Below are 20,227 nucleotides of genomic sequence, written 5' to 3' on the forward strand. Positions count from 1 at the left end.
ACAAAAGTCACACAGCTGAGGCTAGATTCAAACTCAGGTCTTCTTGACTGCAGATCCAGGGCTCAATTCTCTGAACTCCATAGCTGCCCCGGTTGTCTACCTTCCAGAACTGTGATTAAAGCATTTTGCAAACCGTAAGCTGTTAGCATGATAATTATCAGGACTGAAAGATAATGTGTCATCTTGGATAGAGAGAAGACCTGGCCTATGTCACCTTGGGCAAGCCACTTGCCTTCTGAGTTATTTTATTATTATATTCTATTTCCTTTATTACAGTATATTCCTTTTGAGAATATACATTTTAGAGAAGTTGCCAATCTCCTTTAGTAAAGGGAGTTTTCTCCCCACAGAAATCACTAACCAGGACAAAAAAAAAAAAAAAAAAGAAAATTCTCAAGGAAGCCCTATCATGTAGAGTGTTGTATCCCTGGCTAACAAAATATATACAGTAATCACTCTGGCGTAAGTCTTTGATATATGTCATGGGCCAAAAATGGAGAAAAGGTCAAAACGACTTTTTGATTCTCGTCACTTTGTTCCTGATGTTTTCAGAAGACAGATTCCCTCCCACCATCATAGTTAACAAAGGACTGATCTTGGATGAAAACTCAGTGAAGAAAATCACAACTCTGCAGCTGTCAGCCACTGACCAGGACAGTGAGCCTGGGGACTTAACCTACAGGATCACGAAGCAGCCCCAGCTAGGATACTTGGAACATGCAGCATCACCAGGTTCTTTTTTTAAAATACATTTTTTGCTTGCCTTCTCAGGGAGGGGGGAGGGGAGAAGGGAAGGAAGAGAACTTGGAACTCAAAAGAATTAAAAATTGTTTTTACATCTAATTGGAAAAATGAACTATGTAAATATAATACATTTTAACATAAAATTTATATTTTGTTTACACTATTTTACAAAATATGTAATGTTTATATTTTGTGTATATAGATATCTTATATATTTATAGCTTTAATTCTATCTTTATATTATATATTTATATATTATAATTATGTAATTTTATAGTTAATTATGCTTTTTTATATTTTATATATTTATTATACAGATTTTTTTATTGATATCTTTAGTTTTTACATCATGCAGAAGAAGAGGGTGACGCATTGGGGGGAATTAACAGAATTGTATTGGATCATTTTTTTTTCTGAACTGTTGTGGTATTGTAATGGTGAAGTTTTGTAATCCTTTTGTTTTGTTTATTTGTTTATTCCTCTGGTCTCAGAGAAGGGCCCAGAGAGAACAGGAATAGATGTTGTTCCTGAAGAGCTTTACTCTTAGAGATAGTATAGAAGGGAAAACCCTGTCATTAATGCCTTGATTGAGTCCGCATCTGTACAATAAACAGTTTGGCCTAGGTCATCTCCCCTTCTATTGGCCTGCACCCCCAGAATCCAACAGTATCCCAGGGAGAGCCACCCTATCTCCAGAGTTTATAGCCTTAAATTATTGCTTCACTTCAACTGCGTACCTATTTCAAATGTTTCTCCACTCACATGCCAACTTGGTCCCTTTTTGGTTAAGAAAATAATATATCATCTTGTGGGAATCGTTGACTCCAGGAGCCAAAGGAGCACATGCATGACTTTCCCATCAAATGTTTTAGAACTGGCATTAAATCAGAAATGAAAAAAAATTCAGGAGTTTCACCCAAAATACAAAGTGGAGAGATAGAGACACAAGACCATATGAGAGTCTGACAAAGTATTTGAGCTCCACCACCACCAGTTTGTTCCCAAGCTCATTCATTGGTCTCTGGCCTCCATGATTTCATCTGCTTTTCAGTTAATGGCTCTGAATTTAAGACCTTCAAAGTCCCTTTCTTACTCTTAAGTTCTGTGATACCAGTTTATCTAAATAGTTATTCACTCATGTGAATGATATAGTTCATGACTATGTGTCTTGTGGGATCATCCTGTCTGAATTTAAAATAATCTAGAACCATTCATTCAACAGGCATTTGTTTAACTGTCAGCTAGCATATATTAAAGATCTGCTATGTGCTGGGTAGAGTGCTAAGTAAATGCTTAGAGGCATAACAAAAGGCAAAAGGCAAACCCTGTCCTCAAGTAGCTCCCTTTCTATTGGGGTAAGACTATATCCAAATCACTGTGTTAAAAAGATATAAAGAGAATTAGTGGAGATGGGGAGGATCATCTCTGGTGGAAAGTTCACAGAAAAAGGTGGGATTTTAGCTGACCTCTAGTTAATTAAATTTATTAAGCACTTCTTCTGTACCATGAACAGTGCTAGAGACTGGGAAAGCAAAAACAATAAACAGCCCAAGTCCTTTAGGAACTTACATTCATCCTGTTGAAGGGAATAATATGTATAAATAAATATGCACAAGTTAATTTGGGGAAGGAGGGACTTTGGGCACCAGAATAAGTTTCAGGATAAAGTAGTGCTTAAATTGATTTTTTTTTTAAAGTGAGGGATTCTAGGAAATGGAAATGAGGAGATGAATTATAGGCATGAAAGACAGACAATGCAAAGGCACAAAGATGGGAGATCGCCGAATTGTAGAATTTGAGAGTTGGAAGGAACCAGTGGGGCCTTCTAGTCCCATCCCCTACTACACCAAAAGCAACAAGGGATTGTTTAGCCTCTTTGTGAAGATTTCCAAGGAAGAGGAGAAAGCCCCAGACCTATCATCCCATTTCTTTTATTTATTTATTTTTAAACCTTAGAATCAGTACAAAAATGCCAGACAATAGGAGTTCAGTCACTTGCCCAAGGGTCACACAGCTAGGAAGTATCTAAGGCCAGATTTGAACCCAGAATTTCCCATCTCTACATTTAGCTCTTAATCCACTAAGCCATCTCTTCAACTATCCCATTCTAACCCAAATCTAGTCCTTCCCCCACAAATACTTCAAGACAGTTCCCAATGTCTCTTCTCCCGAGTCTTCTCATCTTCAATTCCTTCAAAGGATTAGAGTATCATACAAGAGGAATAGCAAGAAGGTCAGTTTGGCCGAATCAGAGACTATGGGAAGGGAAGTAATATATATTTGGAAAGGCAGGTTGGATCTGGACTATGAAGGTTTCCAAATATCAGGCAGAGAAGTTTCTATTTTGTCCCTGAGGCAATGGGGAGTCCTTGGACTTGGTTGAGTGGGGAATGCCATTGCCAGGCCTGTATTGAATGCTTCTCACTTGGCAACTTTATGAAGGTCAGATTGGAGATAGGGAGGGAGACGAGTTATGAGGCTACTGCAATAGTTCAGGAAAGAAATGATGAGGCTCTGAACTAGGATGCTTTCCTTACGAGTAGAGAGAAGGGTCAGAACTAAGATGCTGTGGAGGTAGAATAAGGTCTGGCAAATGATTAGAATTGATGAGGGAGCCTGAAGAATCTAGGGTAACGCTGAGCTCACAGACTTGGGAGACTGGAAGTATGGTGATATTTTAAAAAGCTGGCTAGAGCTGGGGACAAAGATAACTTGCTGTATTTGGGACATGTATATTAGATGTTTATTCAGTTTTAAATGTTGAGGATACAGTGATGTGGGACGGAAGCTGGTCTGGAGATACGGAAAAGGGAGCTATCTCTGCACTAAGAAAATCAGCTTCTCTTTGAATATTTAACGAAAAAGGTGTTAATGAACCTTCAAGCAGCTTCTTTTGTACATAACATTTACATGATTAAAAGTAATCCCCAAGTCAGGAATTCCATTACAGGCAGAGAGCATAAAATGTGTTGCAATGACATTGCAGGATGCATATTATTAGGGAGACCATTTGGAGTTGCCTGCACTTTTCAGTTTCAGTGAGTTTTTTCATCTTGTGCTCATTTTTCTGAGTTAGTCAAGACTGAATCAAAATTGCCTTCTTTTAATCCTCATGGAACAAATGTATTTTCCATTTGTGCCTGTGGGTATTGGACCCTAAATCCATTAAATCCATCTCCAAACTTGGACTCTAGTATTTCTTTCTTTATTTTTTTTAACTCTTACCTTCTGTCTTAGAACCAATTCTAAAGCAGAAGAGTGGTAAGGGTTAGGCAATGGGGATCAAGTGACTTGCCCAGTGTCACATAGTTGGGAAGTGTCTGAGGTCAAATTTGAATCTAGGACCTCCCATCTCTGCTCTCAATCCACAGAGTTACCTAGCTGCCCTTGGCTCTGGTATTTCTAAGGCATTTCTTAGGATTGGATCATTTGCCCTTGTTGGCATCATCAAAAAAAAAAAGAAAGAAAGAAAGAAAGAAAGAGAGAAAGAAAGAAAGAAACAATGACAACAACAACAATAATAATTTAGCTCTTGCATGGAAAGCAAAAGGAAGCCCTTTGATTTGAATCTTTATCATTTGATTCTTACATCAGCAGCACTGCTTTTTAGCATTAAAAAAAAACAACCCACAACTTCCTTTTTATCATTTTAAAAAAACAAAAACCCTACCAACTTCCATGGAATATATTCACATCTCTTCATGTCATTTACCATTTCTTAAAAAGATAGAGCAGCCCCTCGCTCTGCTGGGGCATTAGCTTCCTGATGAGGCATTTTATATTTTCTGTGTTTGCAGCATCAGCTCTTAACAGGCTGGAACTGAAGTGGTCTGTCTTATAGATTTCTGTCTAGCCCTGCAAGGCGAAGCGATATGTCTCTTGGAAGATGTAATAACATCAGGGTAACTGCATTGAGATTTCAAATATTGTAGAATCCTCAAATGTTACAGCTAGAAAGGACCTCAGCAATCATCTAGGAGAGGTTCCTCATTTTATAAATCATTCTGAAGCCCAGAGATGAAAAGTGGCTTATCCAGAGTCAAATATGGCCAAGTAGTAAATGCCTCTTCGTTGCCCATCTAGTGGCCTGTCATTAGCCCAATGCACATTTCTCTTTTGAACATGCATCTTTACATATCGCCTGGAATTATTCATCTGAATTCTCCGAGTGAACTCTCACCTCTGTTGGGAGCCCAAGAGCAGCCAACCATAATAAAAAGAGAAATGCTGATATGAACTTGGATTACATTGCGAATATGAAGTGTCCAATATAAAGACCCTCAGTAATCTGCCCATGTCAAATCACATCTGGAGTCTTGTGTCACATATTAGAGAAGTCACTGACAAGCTGGCGTATTCCAGTGGAGGGCAACCAGGATGGTGAGGAAAGAGGAGATCACTTCACATGAGTGTAATCAAAAAGAAGTGAGGGTGTTTAAACTACAGGAGTCCTAAGGGGATATGATGGCTGCTCAAGTATTGGAAAAGCTCTCACTTAAAAGAGAGATCAGATGGGTTTCGATTTAGAACAGAATTAGAAACAATGGATAGAAGGTCCAGAGGGGCAGATGTGAACCTAATGTAAGAAAAGACTCTCTTGCAATTTGAGCTCTCCTGAAGTGGAGTGGCTCACTGGAGGCTTTCAAGGAAAGGTTGAACAACTATTTTTTGGGAACATAGAGCACTGTGACTTCAATTCAGGGGGACTTAAGTTCTAATTCTGCCTCAGACACTATTTGTGACCCTATACAAGTCACTTAATTTCTTTGTACTTTGTATTTTGTAATTAATTAAAGTCACTTAATTTCTTGTTTCCTCATCTGTAAAATGGGGATGATAAGAATAATACTTAACTCACAGAGTGGTCGTGAGAATCAAATGAGATAGTCTGTATAAAGAACTTTAGGGTAAGCCTCACAATGTTTTCTCTAACTGCCACAATTATTTCTTGTTCAGATGTGATTTAAACTCTGAGACCTTTCCCAACTCTGAGATTCTGTCTCAACTCCTCCATATGGCTACAGACCAAATAGGAGGCCATCACGTGATATGAATCATAAATAAGTCACTTTTCTATTATTTTGATTCCCATAGACCCCCCTTTCTCTGATCGATTCTTTTTCTTTCTCTTGCTTTTGCTTCACCCTTCCTCATTTAGTGTTCCTCTTTCTCCCTTTTTCTAGGCATCCAGATTAGCTCCTTCACTCAAGCTGACCTTACTGCTCAAAGTGTCCAGTACATCCACACAAGTGAGGTGGAAAAACACAGTGATGCCTTTACTTTCACAATCTCTGATGGAACCAACCTCGTAAGTGTTGCAGTTCTTTCTCCTTGCAGAAGGGATTTCTAATTAGCAACATTTTCTGTTCAATATTTCAATGGATTCAGATGGGCATTCCTTCCGAGGACAGTTTCATAAGGAGCTAAGGCCAAAAGATTCAGGCTTGCTTCAAGTTCCATTTCAATGACTAAAACTGCTGATTTTCAGGATTAATAAAACAGAACTTGTACTCTACTGGTATAGCCTTTAAGAACCCAGGATTGTCAGACATGGTGGTAAACTCCTTCAGGCAGCTAGGTGGTGCATTTGGGTAGAGAACTGAACCTGGAACCTGGCAGATCTGAGTTCAGATCCAGCCTCAGACATTTATTGGCTGTGGGATCCTTGACAAATCACTTAACTTCTATCTGCCTCAGTTTCCTCAGCTGCAAAATGGGAATAATGATAGCACTTACCTCCCAGGATTGTGAGGGTCAAATGATATATTTGTAAAGCATTTAGCATAGTGCCTGGCACATAGCAGGCTTTAAACAAATGTTAGCTATTATTGTTGGTATGAATGTTATCATTATAATCTGTAGTACCTGCTGCCAGATGGCTAAAATTGGCAGTTTGCTTGAGTTTAAGAGTTCTGAGCTGAAGTGGACTAAAGTCAATCGAGTGATGTCATAAATCTGGGTCAAGATGGTGGACCCCTGAGAAGTTGTCTAAGGAAGGATAGAGCAGCCTAGATTGGAAAACTGAAGGAAATCAAACTTCTGCTAATTGGTAGTGAAGTAGAGCTTATGAATAGCCTCTTTATTCCAGTCTGGACAAAATAGGGAGACTCAGTCTCCCCCCAAAAAGAATCCAGAATCATCTTCATACCACAATGAGTATATACGATAAGGATCAAAGTAGGGTTTTACTGAAAGATGGCATGATAATAAGAGGGGGCCACTTTCTTTAGCCTCTTTTGGACCATCACTATATCTCCCTGAGGATGGGCAGACTCAGTCACCTCTGCTACTTCCTTTTAAAACTTCTTTTTGGGTTCATACATTGTAAGGTCCCATGTGTACCTTTTCCCTAAATACCTTGTCCTAATGATCATTCTAGAATCCATATATTGAGTTTGGGGGAGATGGAGATAAATACTGAGAAAAGGAAAACAATTCCTATACTTTTCTTCTTTTTTTTTTTTTTTTAAAGGTAAGTCAAACCTTTCACATCACTATCAACCCTGTGGATGACTCATTACCCATTGTCCAAAACACAGGAATTCGAGTACAGGAAGGAGTGAGGAAAACAATCACAGAGTTTGAGCTTAAAGCTGTTGATGCTGACACAGAGGTAAGCCCAGTTTTGTACTTTGTTAACATTGTCTAGTAATGCCAAGAGAGGTGTTGTATTTGTGTGTGTCTGTGTTTACGGAGAGATGGGGGAAAAGAGGGGAAGTTGGTGGTGTTAGAAACACTGTAGGTTAAAAATCATGGAATTATAATTTTCAGTCAAGAAGTTAGGAATATATGACTAAAACTATTTCCTTCATAGTTTCTGATTTATTTATTTATTTATTCTGATTTATTCTCATAGAAAACATGAAAAATAAATATATTCAACAAACATCTGAGGAAGGATATTGATATGATAAACTAGAGAGTAATCAAGATGGTAGAGAGCTTCAAAATGATTTTCTGCAAAGTTTATTTGTAGGATCTGTAATGCAAGACTGGAGAAGAGAAGATTATGGCCTGGGATAGCTTCCTTTAAATATTTGAAGGGTTGTTAATTATGAGATCTTTGAGAGTACGGAATATCCTCTACTTCTCAAAGTATCTTTGCAAAGTGCCCAGAGCATGGTTGCCTAATGGGAAAAAATGCAGATTAAAAGATTTTAAACTCATGATGAATTTCCTGGGCAAAGAGAGAGCAGATAGTACAATTTCTTGTTTTTCTTCTTTATACCTAAAAGGAAACCTTTTTATTTTTTCTGGATAATTTAGGAAAAAAAGAAATAATATATACTCAATGTGCCTAGCATCTGCTACCAACTTTTCTTTCTCTCTCCTTTCTGTCCCTCCACAGGCAGAATCTGTGACATTTACTATAGTTCAGCCACCACGACATGGCACTATTGAGCGCACCAGCAATGGGCAACACTATCGCCAGACCTCCACATTCACCATGGAAGATATCTACCAGAACAAAGTCAGCTACAGCCATGATGGCAGTAACTCCCTCAAAGACCGTTTTACCTTCACTGTTTCTGATGGGACAAACCCCTTCTTCATTGTTGAGGAAGGAGGGAAAGAGGTAAGAGGGGAAAGACTAACTAAGGATTCTATGTACTGACCCAAAGGTTTCTTCTCTCCTTTTCCTTCCTTGTGCCCAATGCAGCCATCACTCGTGACCATAGCCCTCTCTTTCCTTCAGTTGCTTAAACATTTGCTATAATATGTCTCCTAAAACTAGCAGAACAACTGTCTATAAGCATGAAGGTAGTAAACTTCCTTCAGGGGATTGTTTTTGTTTGAATGGCCAGTTTTTCAGCAGGAAATATAGGAAGCCCCATAAGCCTTTATTCTGTCTTTAACTAGTACCCTGTAAGGATAAGTGGGGTGTTCAGGGAGGATTAACACTTCTGGATTGAGGGCTTGCCATCTACCTTTGATATCCATCTTTCACCCAACTCTCACCTGTGGCTCCAAGAAGCTGTAGCATGTGCAGCAGCTTCCATTCCCCATTACTACCAAAAAAGTATCTCAGCAGATAAGCTAAAACAGATTGAGGGTAACCAACAAGCCTCAAACACATTGGTGAGTTAGCAGGGCTACCCCAAGCATATAAAGACTTCCCCAAATGACTGACCATATGAGAAAAATTTGTTCCAATGGCCTTGAAAGCTGCTGAAACAAGTGTTGGGGCATACTTAGAGCTTGGTCAAACATGGAAGATGTCATCCTCTGTATCCCCAGCCATCACCAGTCATCTTGACTTTTGTTCTATCACTGGACTTTGATGACTCCAGAAGAGAGTGAGGCTGATGACTTTGTGCAACTTTGCTTCACTTAAATCCAATTCATGGACACGTGTGATACCATTGGTCCTCTTTCAACAACAATGCCCTGTAACCCAACCATCCTTCTTCAGAGGGGACTCCCTCCTGGCATTTCTGTATATGACATGAGAAAAACAGTATTAATAATCCCCAGAATAATTTTCCACCATGCCACCTAGAAAATGGCATGATTTCTATGGCTATTCTTCTTCAGTATGACCAGGGCAAATGTATTTAGTTCTTATCCTCTCTGTGACTTTATATAGACAACAGCCCCTTTCCCCTGGATATGTGCTTCCTAGCTTACCTGGCTAGTAATACATAAGTTATTCATTCCTGTTTCTCATTCTTTCTATCTGTTCATCCTCTCTCAATCTCCTTTGGTTTATCACCATCCTTCTCCTACCTCTAATTCTCTGACTTGGGCCTTCTCCTTTTTTCTTTCTATAATCTTTCTCTTCGTAAATCCAGCAGCCATCAAGAGCTTAGTTATCTCTATGCACATGATTTCCATAACCTTCTCCAACATTGTAATTTCACATCACCATCTACTTATTGGGCATTTCTACTTTAGGCCATCTCAAGTTCTGCTTGTTGAAAATGGCAATTGTCATCTTCCTCATTAAAACCTCTATCTTCTCCAAGCTTCCCTTTTTCTGTTGAGAATCTTTCCAGTCTTCCCCAGATTTGCAACCCTTGTGCTCATCCTGACTCTCCTCCCTCACCTTTCACCTCTCATCATTTGTCAAGTTGTGTTGATTCTCCTTCCATAAATTACCTAGCAGCTGTATCCCTCTCTCTATTCAGACAGTCAACACTGTTACACATTACACAGGTAATGTCTCAGACTAAAATTATTATAGCTTCCTAACTGGTCTCTCTGTTTTCCTCTCTTCCTTTCTCATCAATCTCCCACAAGTCTGTCAAAATATTTCCATCAAGCACAGGTGTACTCTGCTTCTCAAGAAACTCCTAGTTGCCTATAAAATAAAATCTAGCTTGATATCTAAAGGCTTCCATAATCTGGCTTCGGTCTCCTTTTCCAATCAAGAACAACAAGGTTTTATTATCCCACAGCTACAAAGCCCTAGCCTAGAAATAAAGAGACAAAGCATAAAAACTTTTTGCCTTCAAGGAGCTAATGTTCCTCTTTTCAATCATACAGTTGATGAAAGATGCTAAGGACACATCATATTTATTGCCTGTTGACTATAAGAAAGACATCTGATTTATTAGATCAAAATCAATTTTCTAAACCATAGTACACTTATTCGTCCTTCTCTATTCCAACAGAATTGGTCTATTTCCAAACTCTGTTCCATGTCTTATTTCTGTACTTTTGAACTCCCTTCTCATCTGTGTCTCTGAGACCTTCTCTTTAAAGCTCAGCTCAGCTCTGTGAATCCTTTTCTGATTCCCCTAGTCTCTTTTCTCATACCATCTTATATTTGCTTATCCAATTACATGGAAAGTCCACAAGCATTTATTATACTGTCTAGGCCCCATGTACTATGCTAAAGGCTGTTGTATCCTACAAGAGAATGTAAACTCTGAAGGAGGGCTCCATTTTTTCTCATCTTTGCATCCATAACAGGTAGTATAGTGCCTTGCACTGATGGGTGCTCTGTTTGTGTGCGTGTGCACGTGCACTGAATTTATCAGAATTTGCCTCAGTAGAAAATATAACTAGAGAAGGAATACCAGCAATCAGCCTGTGAATGAGATACACTAGATAACGTTGTGTTCTAGGCAAGTCTCCTGGGATCCTCTCTGCTGTTTGAACACCTGCATTGTCCTTACTGATCAATCATTGGTTTCATTTTCCCCTCTCCCCTAGTCTCCAGCTTTTCTGCAGTTAGTTTGTTTTTCAAAATATCAGAATCACTCAGAATGTGGTAGCAAGGAATCTGTTTGTCCTCTGGTTAAAAAGGGGAATATAGCAGGGTCTCCATGGTAATTCTGAGAGATGAGGAAGGATAAAAACTAAAATCCTGCCTGCTCCACATGACAGAAAACAAGCTGTTCTCCATAGCTTATAATTGTATCACCTTGGGTATGCTTTGATACTTGGATACATCTGTGATCTCCTCAATTTGGTTGTTTCCTCTAGGAACACAGCTCACCACCCATTCATATTTTCTTATCCTGTTTGGGTGACTCTTGTCTATGTTCATCCAACATGCCAGGGATTTTCTCTTCAAATTATATAGCAACCAAGTTAGCAATCAAGACTTGTTGAGTCAAGTCAACAAGTATTTCTTTTGCACCTACCATGTTCCAGGACTGTGCTAAACCCTGGGAGGATAACTAAAGGCAAAAAATAAAATAAAATAAAAGATTCTTTCTATATATCTGGCCCATCTCCTTTTCTGTCCTTCATCTCCCTACTAATATCCTTTATGTCATCTCTTCTATGCAAATCTTTGTTAATATGCTGTAGCCTGTTTTCACTCATCATAGACTTTTCTATATTGCCCTTTGTGTTTTGAATGCTTTTCACACTGTCGTGTACTATGTATCACAGGTACACAATATTACTAGATAAATAGTAGAATTTATTGAACCCTCTGTGCAATTTCCTAAATGCAGTCTAGCCTACCTTCCTTCTCCTGTTCATCCTGAACCCATTTCACCATCATCAAAAGTATCTGGCCCAGATCTTTTCCATGACATTGGCAAAATACCTCTGACAATCACACATCTTTATCTTTTCTAGTTTCCTTGATGTTAATCAAAAGGTGATTGAATAAAGTTATGTATATTTTTATATTGTTCAAAGAATCTTGTATGATTTTGAGAGACATGATTGGAGAACCTTTAAGACATCATCTTGCTCTACTGAATTAAATGCTTTTTCATTGACATCAGACTTGTTTTCATCATGAGATCTTGTATCCTGCCTTGTGGTCAGTTTTGTGACTTCAAAGATATGACCTTGCAAAAATCTTCCTCTTCCTTTCTCATACCTTCAGGAAGAAAACTCCCTAAAATATTTAGATTGTGCTCATAAAAATTTCATAAATATAAGATAATAGTCATATGGCTTAGTAGTTACTGATACTTTCTTGATCCTTTTGTCAATAATAATCTCTCTTTTTATTTTAACAAGTTTTCAGCCCTCCTTAAAATATTTTGAAAATTAATTCCAGAGTGCTCTCAAAATTGAGTTGCAACCAGTGTGGACAATTTCTATATATATTTGGTTTTGTATGCCTTTTTTGCATTTTTATTTTCATGAGTACATTTTTGCTTCCTCACACAGCACACTGGGAAAAGTTCTACATAGCTTTAACTGTTCTTGATGGAGAAAAGAATTTGTTATGGAAGTCTTGGCAGATCTTTTTTCAATTTTCCATCTGTTTGCTGTCCATTTTTCAGTGTCCTCCTTAAATTCTCTCAGGATAATCTGGACTAGTTGGGGCTCAACAAACTTTTGGTTAATTTGTCTTTCCCTTATTCTTTCTCCTCATTTTCACAATTGATTCACATTCATTAAAGTTATTCAGGAAATTGTTGCTCATACGTTTCATTTCTTTCTATCCATTTCTCAATTTTTATCATCAATATCAGTTTTTTTTTTAACCCTTGTACTTCGGTGTATTGTCTCATAGGTGGAAGATTGGTAAGGGTGGGCAATGGGGGTCAAGTGACTTGCCCAGGGTCACACAGCTGGGAAGTGTCTGAGGCCGGGTTTGAACCTAGGACCTCCCGTCTCTAGGCCTGGCTCTCACTCCACTGAGCTACCCAGCTGCCCCTATCAATATCAGTTTTAAATAGGTTGGCTTAGAATGTCCTCTGTTTCATATCATTACTTCTAATTTTAAGTCTTTCTTATAATTTGGTAATGATCAATAGTGGCACAGTAGATAGAGCTATAGACCTGAATTCAGAAAGACCTGAGTTCAAACTGATCTCAGACACTTACTGGGCAAATCACTTAACCTCCATTTGCCTCAGTTTCCTCCTCTGTAAAATGGGGGTAACAAAGTAGCTACCTCCCAGGGTTGTTGTGAAGATCAAATGAAACAATATTTGCAAGATACTAAGCAAAGAGCCTGTCAGATTATAGCCATTATATAAATGCTTACTTGCTTTTTTCTCCATTCCCTGATTTTGACAAGTCAGTGATCTGTTTGTAGGCACTCAGAATCATTTGCTGTGTGTCACAAAATTTTCATTTTTCATGGTGTTATGCATTATCAATTATATCCACGCTGTCCAGCAAGGGCCTCCTGACCCATTCTTTTTAAAAAACTTACCTTCTCTCTTCGAATCAATACTAAGTATCAGTTTCAAGACAGAAGAGTGGTAAGGACTAGTCGCACAGCTAGGAAGTGGCTGAAGTCAGATTTAAACCATCTCCTCTCTATCCATTGAGCCACTTAGCTGCCCTTCTCCTGACCTTTTTTTTTCCTCTAAGACTTTTAAAATAACATTTCCAAATTACATGTCAGTTAATTACATCAAAAAATTTAATATACATTTTCTGACATTTTGCAATCCATATTCTCTCCCTCTTTCCTAACTCTTTTCCAAAAGGCAGGTAATATAATATAGGTTGTACATATATTATCATATGATACATATTTCCTTGTTCATCATGTTGTGACAAACAAGATATTTTGCTTACACTAGAGAAAAATTTGTAGAGGAAATAAAGTAAAGAATGGTATGTTTCAATCTGCTTCTGGTCTCTGTATGCTCCTGTGGCAGTGTATATCCTTTTTAATCATGAGTCCCTTACATAAAGAAAATAGAATATGAAATAGAAATAAAGCATTTGTATATCTTAGAAGCTTTTGCTTTTTCCTATTTCTTATGCTTACACCCTGTTCTGGAGGTTTTTTCCAGCCTCCCCTGTGACTATTTTGGCATGGAAGTCCCCAAGGATTAAAGTATATATTGATGTGATTTAGAGATGTTATCCAAGTTTTATTTTTTTAATTTTATCTCCAGTTATCTTCTTCTATGCAAGTTGGTTCATGAACAAAAAGTTATATTCATGGGGCAGCTGGGTAGCTCAGTGGAGTAAGAGTCAGGCCTAGAGACAGGAGGTCCTAGGTTCAAACCCGGCCTCAGCCACTTCCCAGCTGTGTGACCCTGGGCAAGTCACTTGACCCCCGTTGCCCACCCTTACCAATCTTCCATCTATAAGACAATACACCGAAGTACAAGGGTTTAAAAAAAAGTTATATTCATGATGACCTCTTTGCCAATCATTATTTTTAGCAATGCAAGGCAAAATGACCAAGTGTCCTACTAAGTGATGTTTCTCTTAACCTTTAGGTATGTGATAAAACCAAGCCCACCAACATGGGAAGTCCCTGAGTCAGTGAAAAATTTTCTGGCTTTAAAAGCAGGGATCTGTGATCAAATCTTGGCTCTGTCATTTACTATCTGGTCAAGTAATTTCCTTCTTTTGACCTCAGTTTCCACATCTACAATATTAGGAGATAAAGCCCTGAGAGTTTCTAAAGTCCCTTCTGTCTCCAAATCTATGATCCTATCACTTTTACTGACTTCTTTCTATAGACCTGAGTCATCCTTCCATTTAGCTTCAAGTTTATTTTGTCTTCTGTTTCCAATTAAAGTCATCATTTAAAGTGAGAATATCAAGATCGATGTGATTCAGTTACCCCGGTAGGAGGTTTCTACTCACTAATCAATGGACATGGATCACCTATTTGGAGTTTATATAACCAAGTTAATGCTAATGGAAGTTGAAAACCGATGAGGTTCCTAGCAGTCTATATCCCCTTTCCACTACCTTTTCATTGTTCCAAACCAAGAGCCTTTTTGTATTTTTTTTTATCCCCTAAGTTGTCATAGACATCTCAGAGTAGTGATGAACAAGCTTTTCAATACTGGGTTGGTTTTTTTTTTTTTTAAGCCCTTACCTGATTTCTTAGAATTGATACTAAGTATTAGAGTGGTAAGGTCTAGGCAATTGAAGTTAAATGACTTGCTCAGAATCACATAGCTAAGAAGTATCTGAGGTGAAATTTGAACCCAGGACCTTCTGTCTCCAGGCCTGTCTCTCAATTGACTGAGGCACCTAGATGTCCCCCTTCTATATTTAAATCTAGAATTGGACGGATCTCAGAAGCAATCTAGTTCAATTGCTTATTTTTCATATAGAAAACTGAGGCCTGGGGAACTTAAGTGACTTATCTGAAGTCACATGGATAATTTGAACCTTAAATCCTTTTGCTCTATAACCAGTACTCTTTTCAATGAAGCTGTAGGCTAGTCCAAGGAAAGCAAGTCTAGTTCTGCCTTTATTGTACTCAAAACCACCCCAGCCCTCCAGAGCTGGTTCTCTACTGGCAGAGTCTTGGAGAGCCTGGGCTCACCTCCATGCCACAAAGAAGCCTCATCTACAAACTGAAATAGAACAGATATTTATTTCAAAGTTTATTATGAATTGAATATATTCATTCTTCCCCCCGGTACTTCTTTACTTCTTCCCCTTTCCTTCTACAATTAGATCTTTTTTTTTTTTTCAAAGATAAGACCTCTTCCAGGAAAAAAAGGAAAGATTTCCCCCAAAGAAATTTAACATTAAAAAGACCAGAATTTAAGAACTGAAGAACAATTGGTGTACTGCATTATTTTTTCTGCATAGAGTAGAATAAAAAATTATATATCCAAATAAAATTGTGATATTTTTATATCAGTTGGCATGTTCTGGTTGGCTTCTCGTGAAAGGATGATATGATTTATTCAAAGGAAAATCTTTATTTTTTTTTTGTTCTACTCCTGAATGATTTGAAAAAACTCCCTCCCAATCCAAATGGTTAAAAAAAATTTGCACTGAAATTGGGAACCCCAGAAATGTGTATTTTTGTTTCCTTTTGTCCCAAATGCTTGCCTCCAGTTTGTTATTGTCCTTGATACAGAATGTAAGCTGGATGCTTGGGTTACTATTTTCCATTCCTCAAGTGCCACCAGTAATTTTTTTACATCCTGAATATAGGATGTTTTTTGTACCTATGAATGATAGTTTTCCTCCTTTAGATTGTGACAGCAGCGCCCCAGCGGTTTAGAGTGGACATCCTTCCAGTGGATGATGGGACTCCAAGAATTGTCACCAACTTGGGCTTGCAGTGGCTGGAGTATATGGATGGACAGGTAAGCCCTTCCTTCATATGTATGTCAACTTTGAATCACTTTGTTTCTCATTTCTTTACTAGCTACTCTTCTGTGCAAAGAGTGCTTTCTGGGTGGACAGGTGTGAAGCCTATCCAACTCATCAAAAATGTATGTCTTCCTGAAAATGAACATCTGGTGAACAATTTGAATCTTCATCACCCTATTTAAGGAGAAGACAAAAGGATTTGAAGAATTAACTCTCTCTCCTAATTTATTAAGGAAAATAAAGTGCTACCAGACAAAATAGAAGAAAGAATCTAAGAATAAGTCCAAGAAATGAAAAACTTTGAGAAAATAGAGGAAAATCAAAATTAGGGTCAAATAGTTGGTGAGAAGAATATGGCACAGAAAGTAAAGAATTCTCTAGAGTGCATGAGAAGTATGTAGCTTTTCCTCCAGGGCATGGAATTGGAATTTCATAGGAAAAAAGACACCTTCTTTGCCACGTGGGACAATATGGACAGCAGGTAACACTGTTGTCAATGGTTAGGGACAGGCCATAAAGGGGTATGTGGGCACCCAGGGGACATGCATTCATTTTCAATTATTTGACAGCCTTCAAAATCCTTTCAGTTCAGTGAATATGATCCATTCTGATATTTTATATGAAGATGAATGGTAAAATAATCCATTCTTTTTTGCATTAAAGAGGAGGAAAATAGTCTTTAGACAAGAAAGAAGGGGGGAAAAGGTATATAGCTATGTTGATGGGATTGATTTACCTTCATCAAGTAGGTGTCCTTCCAACTTTGCAAGATATGAAGATTAGTTGAAGGAACTAGGAATATTTAGCCTAGGGAAAAGAAGACTCAGAGAGGACATAATAGCTGTCTTCAAAGATTTGAAGGTTCATTTATTTGGACTCAATATACTCAATATCTTCTGCCAACATCCTCACCATAGCTTATCTATTTGGGGAAGCCCCCTTGAGAAACTATATCCTCATAGGTCTTCTTCATGTGAGGTGTTAGCTATACTGGCCCATTGAAAGCTATCAAGTGGGGAGTCTTTGATCTATCAGATCTTCATTGGCAACCAAGGTTACCTCTCAGAAGGCAACAAGGTGAATGAATAAACCTTGTTCTGGCTTAATAGGGAGGGAACCTGCTTGGTGAAGGGAGATCAGGAAATTCTTGAGAGGTCATTTTAATGAAGGAAGAGAATACTGACTTTCATCAGATATGCAACCTTAAGCTTTGGAAAAGTAGGTTACATGAAAAGGAATTAGGAAGGAATATATATGACAACAGGGTTTAGACCTAGTGACTGGGAAGTGACTTGGATGTTTGGTTTTGGGCAATCATTATTACAAATTGTAAAGGTTAAAATTAATGGTTGGGCGATGATTATATGAAATTATGTGGTTGCCAGTATTTATTATATCTTGAGTCAGAAATTTATTTACAAATATTTACAAATAAAGAAGAAACAATAAAGAAGAGAAATGTGAGGGTGTTAGAGAGGTTATCTATCCTGTCAACCTAAATGGTTTACTCTGGATCTGCTTAATCCAGGCAGAGATTAATTAGCTCTCAACCAGGAAGGCTGGTGGTGAGTAACCACGCAGCCTCCTCCAAGATGGAAGCTAGTTTCTTCAGAAACTAGGAAAAGAGTCAGCCTTTCACTAACCCAAAGAAGTAGTCCAGGAGTTAGAGTCTTAAGTTGAAGCCGAGGTCCAAGCCCATGATCCAAACTGCAGTCTCTAGCAAGCTCCCTGGAAGACTCTCCCCAATCAGAAGACATCTCCAGAAGACAATCTCTTCATACTATCTTCTCAAAGACAATCTCCTCTGAGGGAGTTCAGGGCTTGCTTTTATGGTGATTTCTTGTCCCTTCTCTTTTTCACAGGGGCCAATCACAGTTTCCAAATTGACTAGCACTACCCAAGGGGCAGTGTCTGTGGTATCTACTTCTCACCTTCTGAAGGTTAAATTCTCATCAAAAGGATTCACAGCTAAGGGTGTGCATTTTCTAAATCTCACCTAGTACTGAGTAGGGTGTTCTATCTGGTGTTCAATCTTTTGTTGATTCAATTTAAAAGTAGACAAAGGAGAGTTAATCCTGTTTTCAGTCTAGTGAGGTACTAAGTAGGGGTACTAAGTAGGTACTAAGTTATTGTTAACCAAAGTGTTAACTCAAAATAGACAAAGGGAGTAAAGGATTCCCTTTCACAAGTGTAAACACAAAGAGAACAAAGAATTCCCTTTTACAAAATCTAACTCTATAACAACTGCAAACAAAGACTCAAAGGGGGAGAAAAAGAATTTTTGACAAGGGCTTCATAAATCAGGAGATTAATGGCAGAGTTGGGACTCAGATCTAGCTCTTTTGACCTTAAACATAAGGCTCTTTCCCATTATACCACATTATTCTATTGACTGGAAAATATGGGACCATCAGGGTGTTAACTCCCCTTCATATTATCTAAAGTAAAGAGGGAGAAAGGGTTTCAGTCTTTCTAACTTAAGTAAAAATCCAGTCCTCCATTGCAGCCAGATGATGCCAAGGCTTGTCAGAGATGGCCTGGTGAGATAAGAGAGAAAAGAGAACCTCTCTTTTCTTGCTCTCTTATCTAACCAAGAGCAAGTTATCTCAAGAGCCTGGTCCAAAGAGATCCCTCAGCTTCTCAAGCCAGCTTTTCTGGACTGTAGCTCCTTCCCCCCAGGTCCTTGTATTGGCCAACAGCTTGCCTTCAGTGGTGCCCTCACACTGGGTGCCCTTTGGGATGCCAGGATACACACAACTGTTTCCTACTACGTGAAGTGGCTGGAGTGTATGGGATGGAAACCTCCTAAATATTTACCTCACAGGTAACCATCATCAGTGCTGAACGTGAACATGTAAATGTTGTTCCTTTGCAATCACTACCCCACAGAATTATTTTTTTGCCTAAGTTTAAGTTTTTGTATACCAGTTAATGGCCCTAGGTGAGATCATGCCTTTTCATTTTGACTAAAGAGCAAATTCTGGCTCATGTTGTTATCTAGAAAGATCTGACAAAGGTCTAGCTTGCCAAGAAGCATGAGGAAGGACACCAGTGCCAGTGGCTACAAACACTCTTAAAATACGCATACTTGATGGCCATTAATGTTATCAGTTTAGTAAGTGCTATGGATTCTTATTGTCCCTATACTAGATATGTTTCTATTGGGAACTCTATGATTGTTATAATGGACATGTCACACATAGCTGGGTAGTCATTGTCTTCACCAGAGGTCAAGGAGATCATTTACAGTTCAATGGATTCCTTGAAGACCATTTTTTTTAATTTATTTTTTAGCATTTATTATTAATCATTTTTAACATGATTACATGTTTCATGCTCCTATTTTCCCCTTCACCCCCCGCACTCCCCCCACCCATGGCCGACACACTTTTCCACTGGTTATGTCATGTGTCCTTGATCAAGACCAATTTCCCAATTGTTGGTGGTTGCATTGGTGTGGTAGTTTCGAGTCCACACCCTCAATCATGTCCGCCCCGACCCATGCGTTCAAGCAGTTGCTTTTCTTATATGTTTCCTCTCCTGCAGTCCTTCCTCTGAATGTGGGTAGCATTCTTTACCATAAATCCCTCAGAATTGTCCTGGGTCATTGCATTGCTGCTGGTACAGAAGTCCATTACATTCAATTTTACCACAGTATATCAGTCTCTGTGTACAATGTTCTTTTGGCTCTGCTCCTTTCGCTCTGCATCAGATCCCGGAGGTCTCTCCAGTTCGCCTGGAACTCCTCCAGTTTATTATTCCTTTTAGCACAATAGTATTCCATCACCCGCATATACCACAGTTTGTTCAGCCATTCCCCAATTGAAGGACATACCCTCCTTTTCCAGTTTTTTGCCACCACAAAAAGCGCAGCTATAAATATTTTTGTACATGTCTGTTTATCTATGATCTCTTTGGGGTACAAACCCAACAATGGTGTGGCTGGGTCAAAGGGCAGGCATTCTTTTATAGCCCTTTGAGCATGATTCCAAATTGCCAGCCAGAATGGCTGGATCAGTTCACA

The 20,227-nt window shown here is 38.6% G+C and overlaps 1 protein-coding gene across 1 annotated transcript in view; it reads left to right on the forward strand.

The window, feature by feature from the left end:
• FRAS1 (Fraser extracellular matrix complex subunit 1) overlaps positions 1–20,227 on the forward strand; it is a 545,529-nt gene that overhangs the window by 446,515 nt on the left and 78,787 nt on the right. Inside the window, exons 47-51 of the mRNA XM_044681606.1 lie at positions 553–732; positions 5,928–6,052; positions 7,217–7,357; positions 8,093–8,320; positions 16,083–16,196. Coding sequence (XP_044537541.1) covers positions 553–732; positions 5,928–6,052; positions 7,217–7,357; positions 8,093–8,320; positions 16,083–16,196 — 788 coding nt within the window. The remainder of the gene's footprint in view (positions 1–552; positions 733–5,927; positions 6,053–7,216; positions 7,358–8,092; positions 8,321–16,082; positions 16,197–20,227) is intronic.

The sequence above is a fragment of the Gracilinanus agilis genome, chromosome 6 (genome assembly GCF_016433145.1).
Source record: "Gracilinanus agilis isolate LMUSP501 chromosome 6, AgileGrace, whole genome shotgun sequence".
NCBI classification, from domain to species: domain Eukaryota; kingdom Metazoa; phylum Chordata; class Mammalia; order Didelphimorphia; family Didelphidae; genus Gracilinanus; species Gracilinanus agilis.